This window comes from Gasterosteus aculeatus, chromosome 1 (assembly GCF_964276395.1).
Source record: "Gasterosteus aculeatus chromosome 1, fGasAcu3.hap1.1, whole genome shotgun sequence".
Taxonomy (NCBI): Eukaryota; Metazoa; Chordata; class Actinopteri; order Perciformes; family Gasterosteidae; genus Gasterosteus; species Gasterosteus aculeatus.
The window spans coordinates 24,665,438-24,680,208 of NC_135688.1; the positions used below are offsets into that span (position 1 = coordinate 24,665,438).

The 14,771-nt window shown below is 49.7% G+C and overlaps 2 protein-coding genes across 10 annotated transcripts in view; both read right to left on the bottom strand.

Annotated features, from left to right (window-relative positions):
• Positions 1-4,772: 4,772 nt before the first annotated feature.
• LOC120828799 (uncharacterized) lies at positions 4,773-8,123 on the bottom strand. 4 transcript variants are annotated; one of them, XR_005713593.2, is made up of 7 exons: positions 7,695-8,082; positions 7,294-7,392; positions 7,011-7,141; positions 6,715-6,876; positions 6,210-6,436; positions 5,811-5,877; positions 4,773-5,513 (listed from the first exon to the last, which is right to left on the bottom strand). XR_005713593.2 is itself a non-coding variant. In XM_040192402.2 (7 exons), the coding sequence occupies exons 1-6, from the start codon at positions 7,759-7,761 to the stop codon at positions 5,813-5,815; spliced, it is 831 nt and encodes a 276-aa protein (XP_040048336.2). In that variant the 5' UTR covers positions 7,762-8,123; the 3' UTR covers positions 4,773-5,513; positions 5,811-5,812. The 4 variants fall into 4 exon arrangements, 3 of the variants coding, with proteins under 3 accessions (XP_040048336.2, XP_040048343.2, XP_077954351.1); XM_040192402.2 differs by having other exon boundaries at positions 5,811-5,957; positions 7,695-8,123; XM_040192409.2 differs by lacking the exon at positions 5,811-5,877 and having other exon boundaries at positions 7,695-8,075.
• Positions 8,124-8,596: 473 nt separating this feature from the next.
• LOC120828751 (FERM and PDZ domain-containing protein 4-like) overlaps positions 8,597-14,771 on the bottom strand; it is a 46,173-nt gene continuing 39,998 nt past the window's right edge. For 5 of the 6 annotated variants that reach the window (XM_078098205.1, XM_040192306.2, XM_078098208.1 and 2 more), the window contains exons 14-16: positions 14,549-14,687; positions 13,217-14,218; positions 8,597-13,002 (exon numbers count right to left, since the gene is read on the bottom strand). In XM_078098205.1, the coding sequence (XP_077954331.1) occupies positions 9,629-13,002; positions 13,217-14,218; positions 14,549-14,687 (4,515 nt within the window). In that variant the 3' untranslated portion in view covers positions 8,597-9,628. The remainder of the gene's footprint in view (positions 13,003-13,216; positions 14,219-14,548; positions 14,688-14,771) is intronic. The other variant, XM_078098209.1, reaches the window with a different exon arrangement.

A 14,771-nucleotide genomic window follows, 5' to 3' on the forward strand; every position in this document is an offset into this window, starting at 1 on the left:
GCACACATACACCTAATTGCTGAAATGTGGGTTTTTTTATTCTCCCCCTGGATGAGATTCAAATACAGCTGTTGTGCTTAATCTTCCAAGCAATAATCCTGAAACGTGATGTGCCAACTCCGTTCTAATGAGACCGAGTGATGAGACTGTTACTTCTGCAATCTCTGCGGACACCTGTGCCTCCCACATGTTCATGTACATATTAAAGGAAACGGTTTGTCTTCAGTGCACCAGTAAGAGAAAAGTCTGAACAACGTGCACCGCACCAGTGCCCTGCCAATAATACAGCTGCAGCTAAAGTGTGATTGATGTGAGCTTGAGACTAAAGCCACATGGTGAAGGTGACCTCTGCACCCACCTTGTGCCATGCTAAGGCAACACCATTTCTTTACTTGTGCTAAAAAAAAAGTTGGCTTTGCTAAATGTAGTTGCCGGTGGTTGCAGATCAATTCATTCACGGGACGTTTTCTTTTTACGTGCGTTTGCATTCTCAACTTTCATCATTTTGCCTCCGGGGGGACACAAAACAAAGGCTCCTCGATGTAATACATAATCCAATATGAATCGGAGCAATAATCGAGTGCCGAAGAAAACATTGGAGGGCTTGTCACTGTTTTGCATTGGGGACATTTGCCCTCGTGGGGGCCGTCAGCGGGGGGAAAACGGCGGGAAGAGAGCGAGCGCAGACAAGCGACAGAGAAGAAGAAGGAAATTGTTGACAGACGTGGCCGACGAGCAAAAGCCAGAATACGGCAGCACTTTGTAAACACACCAGGCTTGTAATTAATAACTTCACGCATATTTAACATCGCCTTTATTCATGAGCATCTGCTCCCGATGACCTGGGGGGGGGGGCGTGATTTAACCTGCATTATTTCATCTGCAGGGGAGAGACTGGATGTGGGAGCAAAGCATTTCATCTGAAACAGCTCGGTACCATTTGTTCGGACGGCGCCATCACGTGGTCATTTGTCTTTGTCGGATTAGACGGCGGATTGGTCCGATCTTCCCATTCAGCTGTCAGTCTTGTTGCAGCTGTATCTTGAGATAAATTAAATATCATGAAACATAATTGGCTGAAGTCCGTCCCTCGACTTTTTTCATATTTGCTTAAACCATCTCAGAACTATTTTAAAAGTTAGACTTTTAACACACGCTTGAAGGTTAAAAGTTTAAATATCAGACTATATTTTAGATTTAGAATTTTTGGTGCAACATGATGAAATTAGATATAACTTTGGAGTAAAAAGCTGACGTTTCAAGAGAGATTTAACTTATATAAATATATAAAAAAAAAATTTGGACAACATGATTTAAAGTGAAAAAAATCAATGCTCGTTCCAGTTTTAGCGTCACGAAAACATCAGACTTGTTGTTTCTGCATAACTAATAATCAGGAGAGACTCCTCTGTGGATAAAAGTGCGGACCCTGCCATCAAATATGACCTGTGACCTTTGTAATTCCTCATCTCCATCCCTCCCCACCGTGTAGTTAAATACGATCGGATCACTTCACCTAAATGTGCACGTCCTCGTGCATTTCGATTGCGACTGCACTACTTTTCAGGATTTGATAGAGCTCTTTCATTTCTATTGAACTTTTGCCACCGGAAAGAATTGCTTTGCTCCCCCGTAACTGAAAGAAATCAACTGCTCTCGACCGAAAACTACCGGGCCCACTCGCTGGATAGATCCGCTGTTAAAGAGTACAAATGGAATGTTTTATCCACGCTGACACCAAAGACAAATCTCAAAGGGGAATTGACATAATGGTTGAAGAAACGTTTAAAAAAAAAAAAAGAAGAAGAAAGGAGTGGTTTAAAGCGGCCCATGGGCCACTTTGAAGTGCAGCAGACGGGGGCCTTTTTCAAACGCTCCCTGCACACCGAAATCCCAGGAGGAGACATTCGAAAGTGACTATTGGAATGTGAAGTAGACATTCAAGATATCGTCGATAATTCCGCTTTGGGGAGGGGGGACAATGCTTATTTGCTTCCTCGTCACAATCAGACTCAAAGATTGATACCACTCACGTAAGCACTAGCGGCTGATTAGCTTAGCACAAACACTCGGAGCGGGAAGGACCGGGGGGAGGAGGGGGGGGGGGGGGGGGGGGTGCTGTTTAAAGCCCATCTCACGGTTTATCTTCTATGACGTGGGGGGGGGGAGGTATACCAACACGTTTACACCCAGGAGACAATAACAAACAAACGCACACACAGTGTTTTAATGAAGTTCTGGGCAACAAGCGTCCCTCGTGTAATCCACAGCCCTGCAGCTTTAAACAAGTTCCATGAATATTCACCCATCAAAGGGAGCGATCCTATTTCTATCTAATTACGGCAATCAGTGTCATTTCCCTCCGGGGGGATAGCTGTATCGAGGCTGCAGGGAGGGGGAGCGGGCATTTGGTCACAGATGTGAAAATGATGAACACTTCTCGTCCTGGCTGAATATCCGAGTGAGCTCTGCCCATTTGAACCACAGCCCCCCGCCTGCTATGTGGAAGGAGCCCACTATTAGGAGACACACAATAGCAACAACAACCGCAAAGGTCATCGCTAGCAAGTTGCGTCCTCGCTGTTCTTACCGGTGTCCTCCATCCCCGTCATTGTAATTCCACCCGCGCAGCATCGCAGGTCTCTCCGCCGCTCTCTTTGGCCTCGGTTTGCCGCGGCGAACAGATGTTTCCCGAATGCCCGCGCAGATGTCTACGAGAGGAATTAAGCCATGCAAGACCATCCCGAGACATGTACCCAACACTCGCGGCCGCTTTTCTCGGAACTTCGGTCCTCAGCGGCGCCGGTTTGTCTCCCCTCGAGCTAGCTTATTAGCTTCAATTACACTCACCTGGCACCCCAGGTGTGTAAATCAGCCACTTATTGAGACGGCTGGAGATGAATTCAAAAGCACCGAATGAGAGGCTCACATTCTGCCTACGGGGAATGAACCATTCCTCAGGAACACAACCCGTCTGCGGGGTCCGGGGCCTGGCACCAGCTATTTGGGGATGAGACTCCATGCATCCTGCCTCGTCTATTTCTGTGTGTTTTCTCAGCCCTCTGAGAGGACAAACACACAATAAAAACAGCAATGGGGTAACAAAGGCCTCTCCCAATCAGCCTCGGTATCCTCCAAGCCGCCGCGTACAGGTCAGTCCTCTCATACGGCACTCTGGTAGTACGGGTAACATGTGTAGTCATCCCATGTTGCAGTAATCCTGCACGAGCGCGCCCCCCCCCGAGAGGGAAGGACGACATCATTGGCCGGTGCCATCCCAAATCTTTCCACGGCATCATTTTGATTGATTGATTGATTCTGTTCCCTGACACATCCAGAGTGAAAGGTTGGATACGTTAGAGCACACAAACAACATGGTTAACAAGCCTTTGAAGGCCTCGCACAAATCCCCGTTATATCATCAGAATAACATAAATACATGAGTGCATCGTGACAAGATGAAATGGTGACTTATCTGTCTAGCAGCCAGTGAGCATCCCGTCATGAATCGGGAGCTATTGCACAGGGGAGCCGTAACGCATTCATTGTTTTTGTTTTTTCTGTGTCATGTCACCATAATGGCACCACGTCAGCGGGCCCGTGAAGGAGGGCGGGACAGAACTCAGGTGAGACCCCGGCGGGCCTTTACGGCAGGTGTGGAATAGCTTCTGGTTCTACTACAGGACTCTTAAGATTAGGAGAATTTTATTTTATTCCTCGTGCACTGTTGTCTTGTCGTCTATTGTTACGCACCAACCGCCAAGTCAAATTCCTTGTATGTCTGAAATATTATGGCAATAAATGTTTCCTGATTCAAGTAGCGGCAGTAATTCTGATATGATCAGCATTTCTTTGATGTTGCTATAATGGTTTTCCCTGTAGAAGCAGGCGATAAGGGACCATTTTCAGTGATGGTTTGGACAAACACAGCGGACTCTGTAATTAGAGGCAACAAAACAGCGCGAGAATTATTGTGTCTAAAGAACATGGAGGCTGGTATGTGTGGGCTAAGCAAAGGCAAAATACAGATTATAAATTTACGCTACATCTGAGTGGGTGGGCCTCATTAACATATATTGAGTTGCTATGGATGTATTTTTAATAACGTACCGTTAAGTGAAATACCCTTGAGACAAATATGAACTTACAGCCTCTTCACAAAGTAAAGTTTACCAAGTGCCACGACAGACTAGCGGCTAAAGACCTTAAAATGTGAAGCATAGACGGGACATAGGACCATAATGTCTCAACAGGCAGAATAAAATATTCCAGATAATTCTTCATTTTGGACAGCATGTCATCTAAAAGATTAACATGATTTTTTATCCCCAACCATAAAAAAAAAAGAATATTTGCTCTACAGTGCCATGGCAACAGCTGTTCCTACACTGGCATATACATTCCTCCCCCAATAAGCCACAAGTGGAAAATGGTGCAATGTGGGCGCCACCTAGTGGTGTACAATGGTAACCGCACTACACAACTGATCAATCCATGACCAATAAATCACATCATCTATTTTCATTTCATCCATTTGAGGGCAGAATCCAGTGAAGCTCACTCACCAACATTGGATAAAAACACAGCACACATGTTAAGGGACAAAGCTACTGGTGGTGCTTTAAATCCCATTTAAAAATAAAAACATTTCTGTTGTAAATACCCTGCTTACTTCCAGTACTTGAGTACAGCAGCTCTGCACCAGCACAAGGGTTACATGGACGAATCAATTAGTTTACGATGGTGATTTAATAAAAGGCAAAACAGGAAACTTTACAATATTACCAAGTAATAACTTTATTGATCTTTTATCAAAAATGTTCAAGTTTTCAGGACAAATGGCAACAGTACAATCAGTTGCTGACTGTTCTCTAGAAACAAGAAATACATATAAAACAACTGTAGTCACAGAAGCCAGTTTCAAGTATTGTCAACGGTAATATATATATATATATACATACACACACACACACACACAATTTCTTACTTTCAACATTTCATTTGTAAAGAATAACTTGTGCATTGACAAACATTTTAAATACATTGTTGGCAGCACCAACTGATCTCAGGAGGTCTCTAAAAGGATTTTCTATGCGAGGCAACAGAAGAAGATAACATTAACCAACAAGAAACACATTGTGCAGAGTGCCATGTCACAAATAGTGCTTTCCAGTTGACAGAAAAAGCATTGTGATTAAGTTAGAGGTGGTTGCATTGTCCTCCATTTAGTACCATTTAAAACAGTCACATTTCCAGCTGCTGCCCTTTGGACAAATACTGTAGTGGTTTCTCCCGAACAAACACAACTACAGAAAAGATCTCGGGCCCCGTAGCACATATAAAATGATTGTGGGCAGCTACAAAGCACTTTTCACTGGGGTGTAGCCAGTTGGTTGGACAGTGTCTCGTCCTATTTGGTGTCCATGGAGAAGAGGACGGCGCATCCCATAATCCTCTGCAGCGCCTCAATACAGGGCACGATTGACTGGCTGTGCGACTGAGCCATATTCCACCTGGAGACAGAAAACACACAGAAGCCATCCGTCAGACATGTTGGACCTGGATACCTTCTCAATCCAACTCACAAAGACACGAAGATAACGACAGAACATTTAGTGAGCTAAACTATGTATGACAACACCGTTGCTTCATAGATCATCAAAAGCTAGTTGACAAAAAAGAAAACATGATTAGCTGTTTACTTCAGCTCTTCAATCTCACTTTAGCTGCTGCACTAGTTAAATGTCTGATAAGCACGTTATGAACCGTAGTGAGAGCTCAGTTAACACTTAAAAAACGTGAGCACTTACGTTCAAAAAGCGGCCGTACTGGACGCCAGTGGGACGCCTTCAGCTGGACATTTAAGTCGTAAATCGGCTGCAATCACACCAGCAAACTGAGCGGGATTTTTTTTAAAGGCGCTTAAGGGAGGTCTGGATTCCCCTGTGAGCTGTCCTCTGGTTTGAGAATTATTCCACATTTTATTAATGCCACAAAAAAGGAAAAAAAGAGTGACTTTATGGGTGAACAGGCACACCACTTAGAATCTGGTTCACTCTGACCTTCCAAATGGCAAAAGTTGAGTTTCACAGGCTTAAGCAAGCAAACTGAGCCGTTTACACGGTGTTTCACTGGACGAGTGTTCCCTCAATCCGACTAGAAAGATGCACTGAGCCCCACACTCGTACATGTACGGTTTGTTCACGTACCTTCTGAGCAGCTCGCGTCCTCTGTCGGGTCCCGGCTGGTGGTGCTGGAGAGCAGCGAGGCTGTTTGCTGCCAAAATATCGTAACACTGTTGTCGGAGAGCGTTGTGGTTCGCCGTATCCCAGTGCGGCAGCTCGCTGGTGTAGCGCCACGCCATCAATGTGTGCTCCAACACAGATTCCCACTCTTTGTTCCTCAGGAGAACCTGTCCCCATTCCTGACAGGAAACCTGAGGGGGGAGGGGGGTGATGAGGGGGCAATAGTTCTGGATTACACAATGACACCAAACTCAGTTAAATTATGGAGACCAGGTTGTTTTAATAGCACAATGAAAGAGCAGTAGTAGTTTGCTAAGAGAGCATGTACTCCTCCTTAAAATCTTACAATGAAATACATGCCTGCATTCTACAATAGTATAAAAGTACATTGGTCTGATTTCTAAAAAAAATAAAAAAATAAAAAAAGCGCCATCATATATGAGAACATGGTCCGACCACTGATACTCACTTTGAAAGCCACCAGGTGAGGATACGCTTTTCTGTAGCAGTGAGCGTCCCGGTTGGAGCCGAGCCGCGAGTACGGAATGGACCGGAAAACATTGGCTTTCTTTAGCTGCAGATCTTCCTGGAGATACTTCAGGTCCGACGTCAGGGTCCTGGGCTCCTGGCTCTAGCACGCAGAGCAACGCGTCGATATTTAGGATTACATTGCATGTAGTGAAGGCCCAGATTTGGGTAGAAAACACATTTTAAATCTACTAAAATTTTGCGTGCTCCATCACTGTGCTCAATCTGGATGAATACCTGCTCAACCAAGATGAGCGACCTGATGAGCTGCACAAGCTGCTGTTTGGAGAGAGGCGCGTGGTGCTCCTCCATCTTCTCGCACTGCTGCTCCATCCTCCCACTCCACACGGCTCCGATCGACACGTCCACTGCAGAAGGAAAGAGGCTTTAGGATTACACGGACAAAAAGAAGCCACTCACAGTTATCAGCTACCAACATGAACAGAGCGAAACGAGCTTTCACTTGTCGGTCGGAAGGGGGGGGGGGGGGGGGGAGAAGAGAAGCTCCGCTCGTACTCACGCTGGGGGCCGCGCTTCGTGTTCGGGTTTCTCCCTCTCGGAAGCGGAGATGGAGCCAAACGAGCGCTCAGGATCTCCAGGTAGGATCTCCTCATTCGAGCTGCGAGAAAGAAGGTCATCAAACAAACGGGTTCCTGAGAATATTCTCATCGATAGGATTCCCCCACCAATAGAAAAAACGTCAGGAAGCGCATCTTTTGCGGACTCACTGGATAGATGGAGATCGTTTTAATAAAGGATCATACTTTAGAAAGCGCACGTATTTAAAAGTTTGCACACGTCGCGAGTGTTCGTCCTGTGGGCGCGAGCCGGTGATGTGAAGTGGCGCGTCCCGCTCAATGGGACCAAAACGGATACGGCGGGTGTTCGCCTTTAAAAAGCCGTCGGGTTCCTCGGTCTCACCTGCAATCTTGGGCTGGGGGGTCGGTATCTCCACCAAGGCGCGTCGTGGCTGACACACAGCGGCCATCGCAAGGCGAACGTCTCGGGACGCGGTGCTAACTGCTGTTAGCTGAACTTTAAACCCCCACGGGACGCCCCGAGAGTAACGTCGACTAAAACGCTACCTGGCTTCAGCTGGCGGACTCCTGCAGCTTCGGTTGTCTCTTTTGACCTCGCGTGTACCCACTAAAAAGACTAAATTGTCGACTTAATTAAATAACCACAGCAACTACAAAATAAAAAAAAAAATAGCAGCGGCTAAAGGATACACTCAAACTTTTGTCTGGTCCGCCGCCAATACAATGCTGATGAGGCGCGCGACACGAGTTGCCGCGCAGGCGTGGCTTTTGCTGCTCGAGGGGAGCTGATTGGTTAACGTCACTGCGTGTGTCGAACAAGCATCCAATAGCAACGGAGGGGGGCGGTGACGTGAGGACACAAGCTCGTGCACGCGTGGACGACACACTTTAGAAAGTTAAAACGTGTTTATCCAAAGCGTTCGTTATACGTGGATGGAGGATTTGTCATAGAGATGAAGAGTGAACATTAGAAGAAACTTGACTTCCTACAATTTAAAACTAATGTACTAATATTTTATTTTTTTATTGCTTAAATACTTGCTCACCAAGACCAGGTCAAATTGTGTGAGGTTGATTTTCCTTCCTTCCTGGCTGTTTTTTTTCTTTTAAATCATGTGCTGCCATATAGTCTGTGTGTTGGGAGTTTATCAAGCCCTAAGCAGCTTTTTTACTTAAAAAGCTATTCAGTTTGGTACAACAATATGGATATAAGATTAAATAACACTAGCTTGTAGCTTATGTCAATCATTCAAACCAAGAGACACATGGTGGGAGACGCGGACATATCTGTAAAATGTGTTTAATACGTTGGTGGATTATTGAAAAACAAAAAATAACAGGAATTTAATTTCTTCTCAAGAGACTTCACTGTATCTTGCCCGTCAAGCACAGAATTGGTCCAAAACAGGTAAAACACAAGTTTACAACAATTAGACATAATGAACACGGTAGTCAATCTGACATATTTCATGACAGAATGTTTTTCTCTAAATGATGAATGATTGTGTTGTAGGTCTAATATATTCCCTTTTGTGAGGATAGTTTATTATTTACTGTTTATTAGTTGAATATATATCCAAAAGGTAAATTATGAAGCTGTGGCGAATGCAGTGCAATGTCAACAAATCCAAAAAATGTTGCTCTTTTCCTACAAATAATACAATTCAATTGTAAAACACTAGTGTTGAAATAACCTCACCTTTACACAGTCATTCCAGAAATTAAACAGATTAAATCATGTGGTTACAGTGATACCAACCACCTCCTCACTGGACTGACAGTGATACATTTCTACAGGTACATTCTAAATATCTGTAGTAAAACTGCATTTCATGAACCGATTGAAATGAACGTGAATTAACTCCAGCCGCAAATTATGCCGAACTCGTTGGCTTCTTGGAACTGCTACGGCCAATAATATATTTATATTGATTGTATGTACATTTTATACATTTTGTTTTAAATAAGTTACATAATGCACAGGTAAAATTATATCTATTAGGTACATATATTCCAAAGGTTTGTGACAGTATGGCTTTGTGTATATACATTACAATATTGTCATCAGAAAAAAGCAAGTGCAGTCAGATAGCACTAACTCTCAGCATCGTTCTTTTCCCCGGTTTGAGTTATGTTAAACTGCCGCGTTAAGTTAAATCGCAGCTATTCTTAAACTATATCCATTTTGATATGAAGATCGCCCACACCGTGTGTGAAAAATGTACGGCTTCTTCAGCACAACCAAAAATAAAAAGATGCTTAAAGACAGACTAATACTGACTGCGTAGGCCACACTTAAAGCATAAAGAGTAGCCTCTACTTGCTAAGCAGCGTTTTAAGAGAGCGGGTGAGTGCGTTAGCAATGGCCGACATGGTGCTGGAGTGGCGGACCAGGGCTTTCACGCTGTGCTCCCCCGGCGCCCCCACGGTGGCCGCCTCGGCCGCTTTGAGCAGACAGATATAGTTCATAACGACCTCGTCGACCTTGGCCACAACCTCCCTCTGTTGGTGCGAGGCTGAGGCTCCGAGCCCCCTCACCAGACACATGCACGCTTCGCAGAGACAGCATAGCACCTGGAAGCTACAGGTCACGGCTAGCAGCATCTCCTCGGGACTGCCGTGGGCCTGCGCCATCCTCCGGCACGCCCGGCCCAACTCCTTCGACTCGACCGAGAGGAGCTGCTTGAACTGGGAGACGTCCTGCAGAGGCATCTGGGCCCCGCGATCGCAGCGGCCAACGCTGGACCTCACCAGGGCGATGAGCTCGCTGGCGTCGCGGCGTACGTCGCCGAAGCCCGACGGGAAGCAGTACATGCGGTCCTTCAGCGCGTTGATTCGCGCCAGGCGGTCGCTGAAGCTCATGTTGTTGAGGACCTCGCCGTACAGCTGCTCGCCAGCGACATCCACGGCTGAGCCACACGGCATTATGGCCGATGCCGCCGCACAGCCGTTCCCCATGTCGTCCCCGACGCGGCTTCGCCGCGGCCTCTCCCACTCGGTGTCGTCCTCCTCTCCCTCGCTCTTACGTTTGAAGAAGCAGTAGCTAAAAGGCCCATTGCACCTCCAGGGGCTGGTTTCCAGTTTTTGAGAGCCCTTGGCGTGTTTAGCGTCTTTCTGCAGCGGCAGTGCCACGGACGCCCTTCTGCTGCCCGTGGACCAGCACGTCTGGCAGGACACAGAGCCTTGGGAGTAGCTCTTGGAGAGCCGCTTCCTCGTCGGCCTCCGTTGGACTTTGCTCTCACCTTGCAGGGGCACAGATGGCGACAAGGGCTGCTGGCTCCGGCACCGGGTGGGCTTATCGAACAGAAGCTCCACGCTCCCGGAACTGGCGGTCACGTTGCTGGAGCTGCGTTTGAGCTCCCTGCCCCGTTGCAGGCTATTGCAGCAGGGATCCGTCTGGGCTGGGTTCAGCGTGGCAGCCTGAATGTGGTTCTGACTCGGCCGGGACAGCATGGGATGGGCGGCCTCCTGCGCGCGTACCGAGTTGCCGGCGCTAGCGTTGACTTGCGAGGAAAAAGACAACGGTGGAGGTGGGGGAGGAGGAGGAGGAGGTGGTGGAGGAGGGGGAGGTTTCGCGTTGGGAGTTGAAGATGTAATGCAAGCCCTATTGCCGGCACATGTCTGCCTGACAAAAGCTGAAGGGTGGTCTCCCCTCCCTAGTGAGACGCTGTTGAGGTCAGCCCGTTGACCACTTACACTGGGGGCAGCAGAGAAACAAAGAGAATCATTAGGACGAGAATGTGGCGACTGGCGAACTGCATGCTTTCCCCGCGGCTCTGACCTCGACCATTCCTCAGCGCTGCTACTAGGCTGGCTTCTCGACCGAGGCGGGGGGCGGTTAGCGGTCCCCCCGCCCTCGCCGTTTCCACCTGCAACGAATCCCCCGTCACGACTCATACAGCCCTCTCTCCTATACAGCGACAGGAAGGGCTCTGGGTCCATGCCACTCCTCTCTAGCTCGCTTTCCAGGCCAGAGAAGGAGCTTCTCCTCTCGGCAGTGGCCGGCGGGAAATCTAGACTGTCATTCAGTTTCTGAGCATGCATGTCAGAACTTCTCTTGAGGTTGGCGGGAAGTGTGGCAGAGTGGTACAACTGGGGGTTTCTACCTGCCAGCTGCGCGGTGTTGGCGTTGGGGGCGGCTAAATTTGGGCTGAGGAATGGGGATGATACGGATGAAGGCATACACGGGCAGCGGGGAACGGTGTTGCCCCTATTCTTTACCATCTCCACGAGCTGAGGGTTGCTCGTGATAAAGCGCCTGGTGTCCTTTTTTACTGCCCCTCCCAGGCCTGCACTGTGCAGCTTCCCTCCCTGATGCATCTGGCTGACTGTTAGATAGTTAATCAGTTGCCTGTAGGCCTCGCTGCCTTCCTTCTGGTTCAGCCCCTTTAAAGAGGCCTGTTGCTTAGCATGCAGATCATTCAGGGGCCTCTTGCTCACAGTACCTGTCGTCTCTTTATGCTTAGATGGTGTGGCCGAGGAGGGGCGGCCCGGTTCGGCCCCGCCAGCGGGAGGGTGAATGTTGGGCAGCATTTTCCGAAGCAGGGCGGGGTCTGCATGAGGGTGGAGGTCCCTTCCCTGACCGCTCTGGCTCGGGAGGCCTCGCGGGATTCTGGGTTTGCCGTCCTCATAGTTTAGCACCCTGATTAATGAGGAGGAGGAGCTCGAGAGCGGGTGCCTTTGCAAATGGTGTTTTGATTCAACCGCGCCGGGGCCGAGGGGCGAGTCGTTCGGGGTGCCGCAGGCGCTGCTGTTGGTGCTGCCGCCGGCGTCCAGCGACGAGCACAGAGAGCCCTGTAGCGAACTGTGGGCCTCCCCTTGCAAATTGGAAATCCTTTTGGCTAGGTGGTACTCGCACAACCGCGCGACACTCTGCTGTCTAGAAATCGGCTGATGGTCGTTTTGCACGTCCGACCCCTGGTCCGACCCCGCCGATCTGGATTTTGTGGTCTGGGACATCAGTGAGGCCACAACCAGATGCTCGTCCTGCTCAACAGCTGCGGCTCCGTTGTCTGCGCCGCAGTGCCCCACGGTGACGACGTCGGACAGGCGGTCGCAGCTGGCGGAAGGAGGGCGGGGGATCCTGTGGTGGTCGCGGGGGAGGCTGTTCACCGCCGCGCCTTCGGACGCGGCAGTCTCCTCCAAAAAAGAACTCTGTCTCCTTTGACCTTCCTCCCGCTCGCAGAATGAGGTGCGCTGGTCCATTTCGGGACGGCCGCGGCTCCCACCGCTCTCCCCCCGGTGCCCGTCCCTTGTGCTGAAGGTGTTGTACTTGCCACTCGAGTCCGCCGACTTTTTGTGGTGCTTGCCCCCCGGCGTGGTGGAACTCGGTCGCTGGAGGGTGGCTGAGAGTTTCGTCTGGGATCTCACCGCCAAGCTGTCGGGCCCCGATGAAGCGGTGTCCAAAAGAGGGCTGCGTCTCGGGGGGACGGCCGGAGGCTGAAGGTGGCGGTTCGGACTACGGGGTTTCTTCTGTATCGTCCCCGCTGTGTTTGGCGAGACGGGGAAATCCGTTTTCTCCTCAAGTAAAGGTTGGTAGCCTTCCCTCGTGGCCAACAGGAGACGCATGTGGCTCTCGTTGAGCCTGTGAGACGCCGCCAGTTCCGAGATTTCGGTCATCTCCGAGGAGTTGGTCTCATTGCCGGAATCTGAGGACGACTCCGGGCTGAAGCCTCGAGACGAGTACACACCTATAGGATAAGAGATGCAAAGTTAAATATGTGAAGAGGTCACAAAAAATACTAAATAAATACAAAAGTTTTTAAGCTTTTAACACAAATAAAATGCTTAACATTTCAATGCTCTAAATGAGGAAAAAGAGAGGCCGACGACCGCAGACTGAGACACAGGATTTATTGGTGTGGAAAGCAATGTCTAACACAGGTCCAGCTCTACTGTACAGACCTGGATTACTACTGTTGGGGGGCGGCGGGGGGGGCCTCTGGTCTGAGACGGACAGAGCCTCCAGTGCTTGCAGAGTATGCATGACCGCATTCTCCAGCCTCCTCTCCCCTCCCCGGCTCCCTTCCCCCTCGCCCTGCGTTGGAACGGCATCGATGAGCGACACGGGGATGTCGTCGTTGCCGTGGGTGCTCAGCGGCCTCCCCTCCGGCGCCGCGTCCTCGTCGGAGCTGTCCCGGAAGCCCGGCGGAGGCGCGGCGATGGCGAGGTTGAGCGTCTGCAGCAGCGTGTCGTCCTCGTCGTCCATGACGCTGTCGTCTCCCTCGGGCGGGGGCAGCGACGTCAGGTCGATGATGTCGTCGGTGGAGCCAGAGAACGCCAAGAAGGCCGCCTGGCCGGCCGCCGCTGCCAGCCCGCCTCCCTGGCCTCCCCCGTCGTCGCCCACCGGCGTGCCCCCGATGGAGTCCTCTTCGCAGGAGGCGTCATCGTCGTCCTCCGCGTCGTCCGTTGTGTCGCGATAGAACAGATCCCGCAGCAGGGGCTCCTCGCCGCCTTCCTCCGTCAGGATGTTGCTGTAGACGTGCGTCAGACCAGCGAAATGAAATGGCGCCCGGTCGTGCGGCCGGAAGTCCGTGTTGTTGTGCGAGTAGGGTCGCCTCTGCTCGGGGGCCTCGGGGCTCTCCAACAGTCTGTCGTAGCCCGACTGCTTGGGCTGGCTCAAGGGGGGGTCCCCGCCAAATATAAACGACACTTTGGCGCTCCGAGGAGAGTCTTGAGGTTTGTGTCTGGTGGCGGGCGGAAGAGGAGGGGGCAGCGGACTCCTCCGCGTCCCGGGGTCCCTGTCGGTGTTCGGGGGTTCACGGAAGTAAGAAGAGATGCTGTTTTCTCTCCGCCCGTTGTTGGGATACTCAGAGTCCCTGTTGTAGACCTCTTCTTGGCTCTGGGACGCCTCCTCGTTGTCCCCCAGAGACGTGCTGTACGGCCATTCCAGGACACGATCCGGACCTGCAGACAGCAGCGATACACTTATTATTTGATGCGTTTTTATATTTTATGTTGATTGAATCTTAAAGTGGCTGCCTCCTTCCCACTAGTCCTTTGAGTGCTCCACTTTAAGGCTTTTGGTTTTTTTTTATGCTGCACCACAAAGCTTCAATTTTTCAAGCTTTGAGCATTTCCTCTCTACTTACGTTTTAAGGTTTCATGTTGAGTGTCCCTGTCAGCCCAAAGACACTCTACTCATTGTGTCCTTGGATAAAACTATGCTAGAAGCAGCACATTTTGCACCGTCTCGATAAAAGAATCGGAATGCTAATCGTAAACTTAACAACTCACCAGCGTCATCTCCTCCGGTGCTATTGCAGTAGGGCATGCTGAAGATAGATCTTCTCGAGTCCACTAGGAGGCGGTAGTAGCCCGCTGTGAGACAGGCCAAGTTCATCGCATCACTGGCTTCCATGATCAGCGTGATGGGCTGTTAAAAAAGAAAGAGAAGATGAACCACGGGCTGTATTATTTTGTGTTGGGCCGAAAATGACGCTCGCCGCCGCTTCCGTTT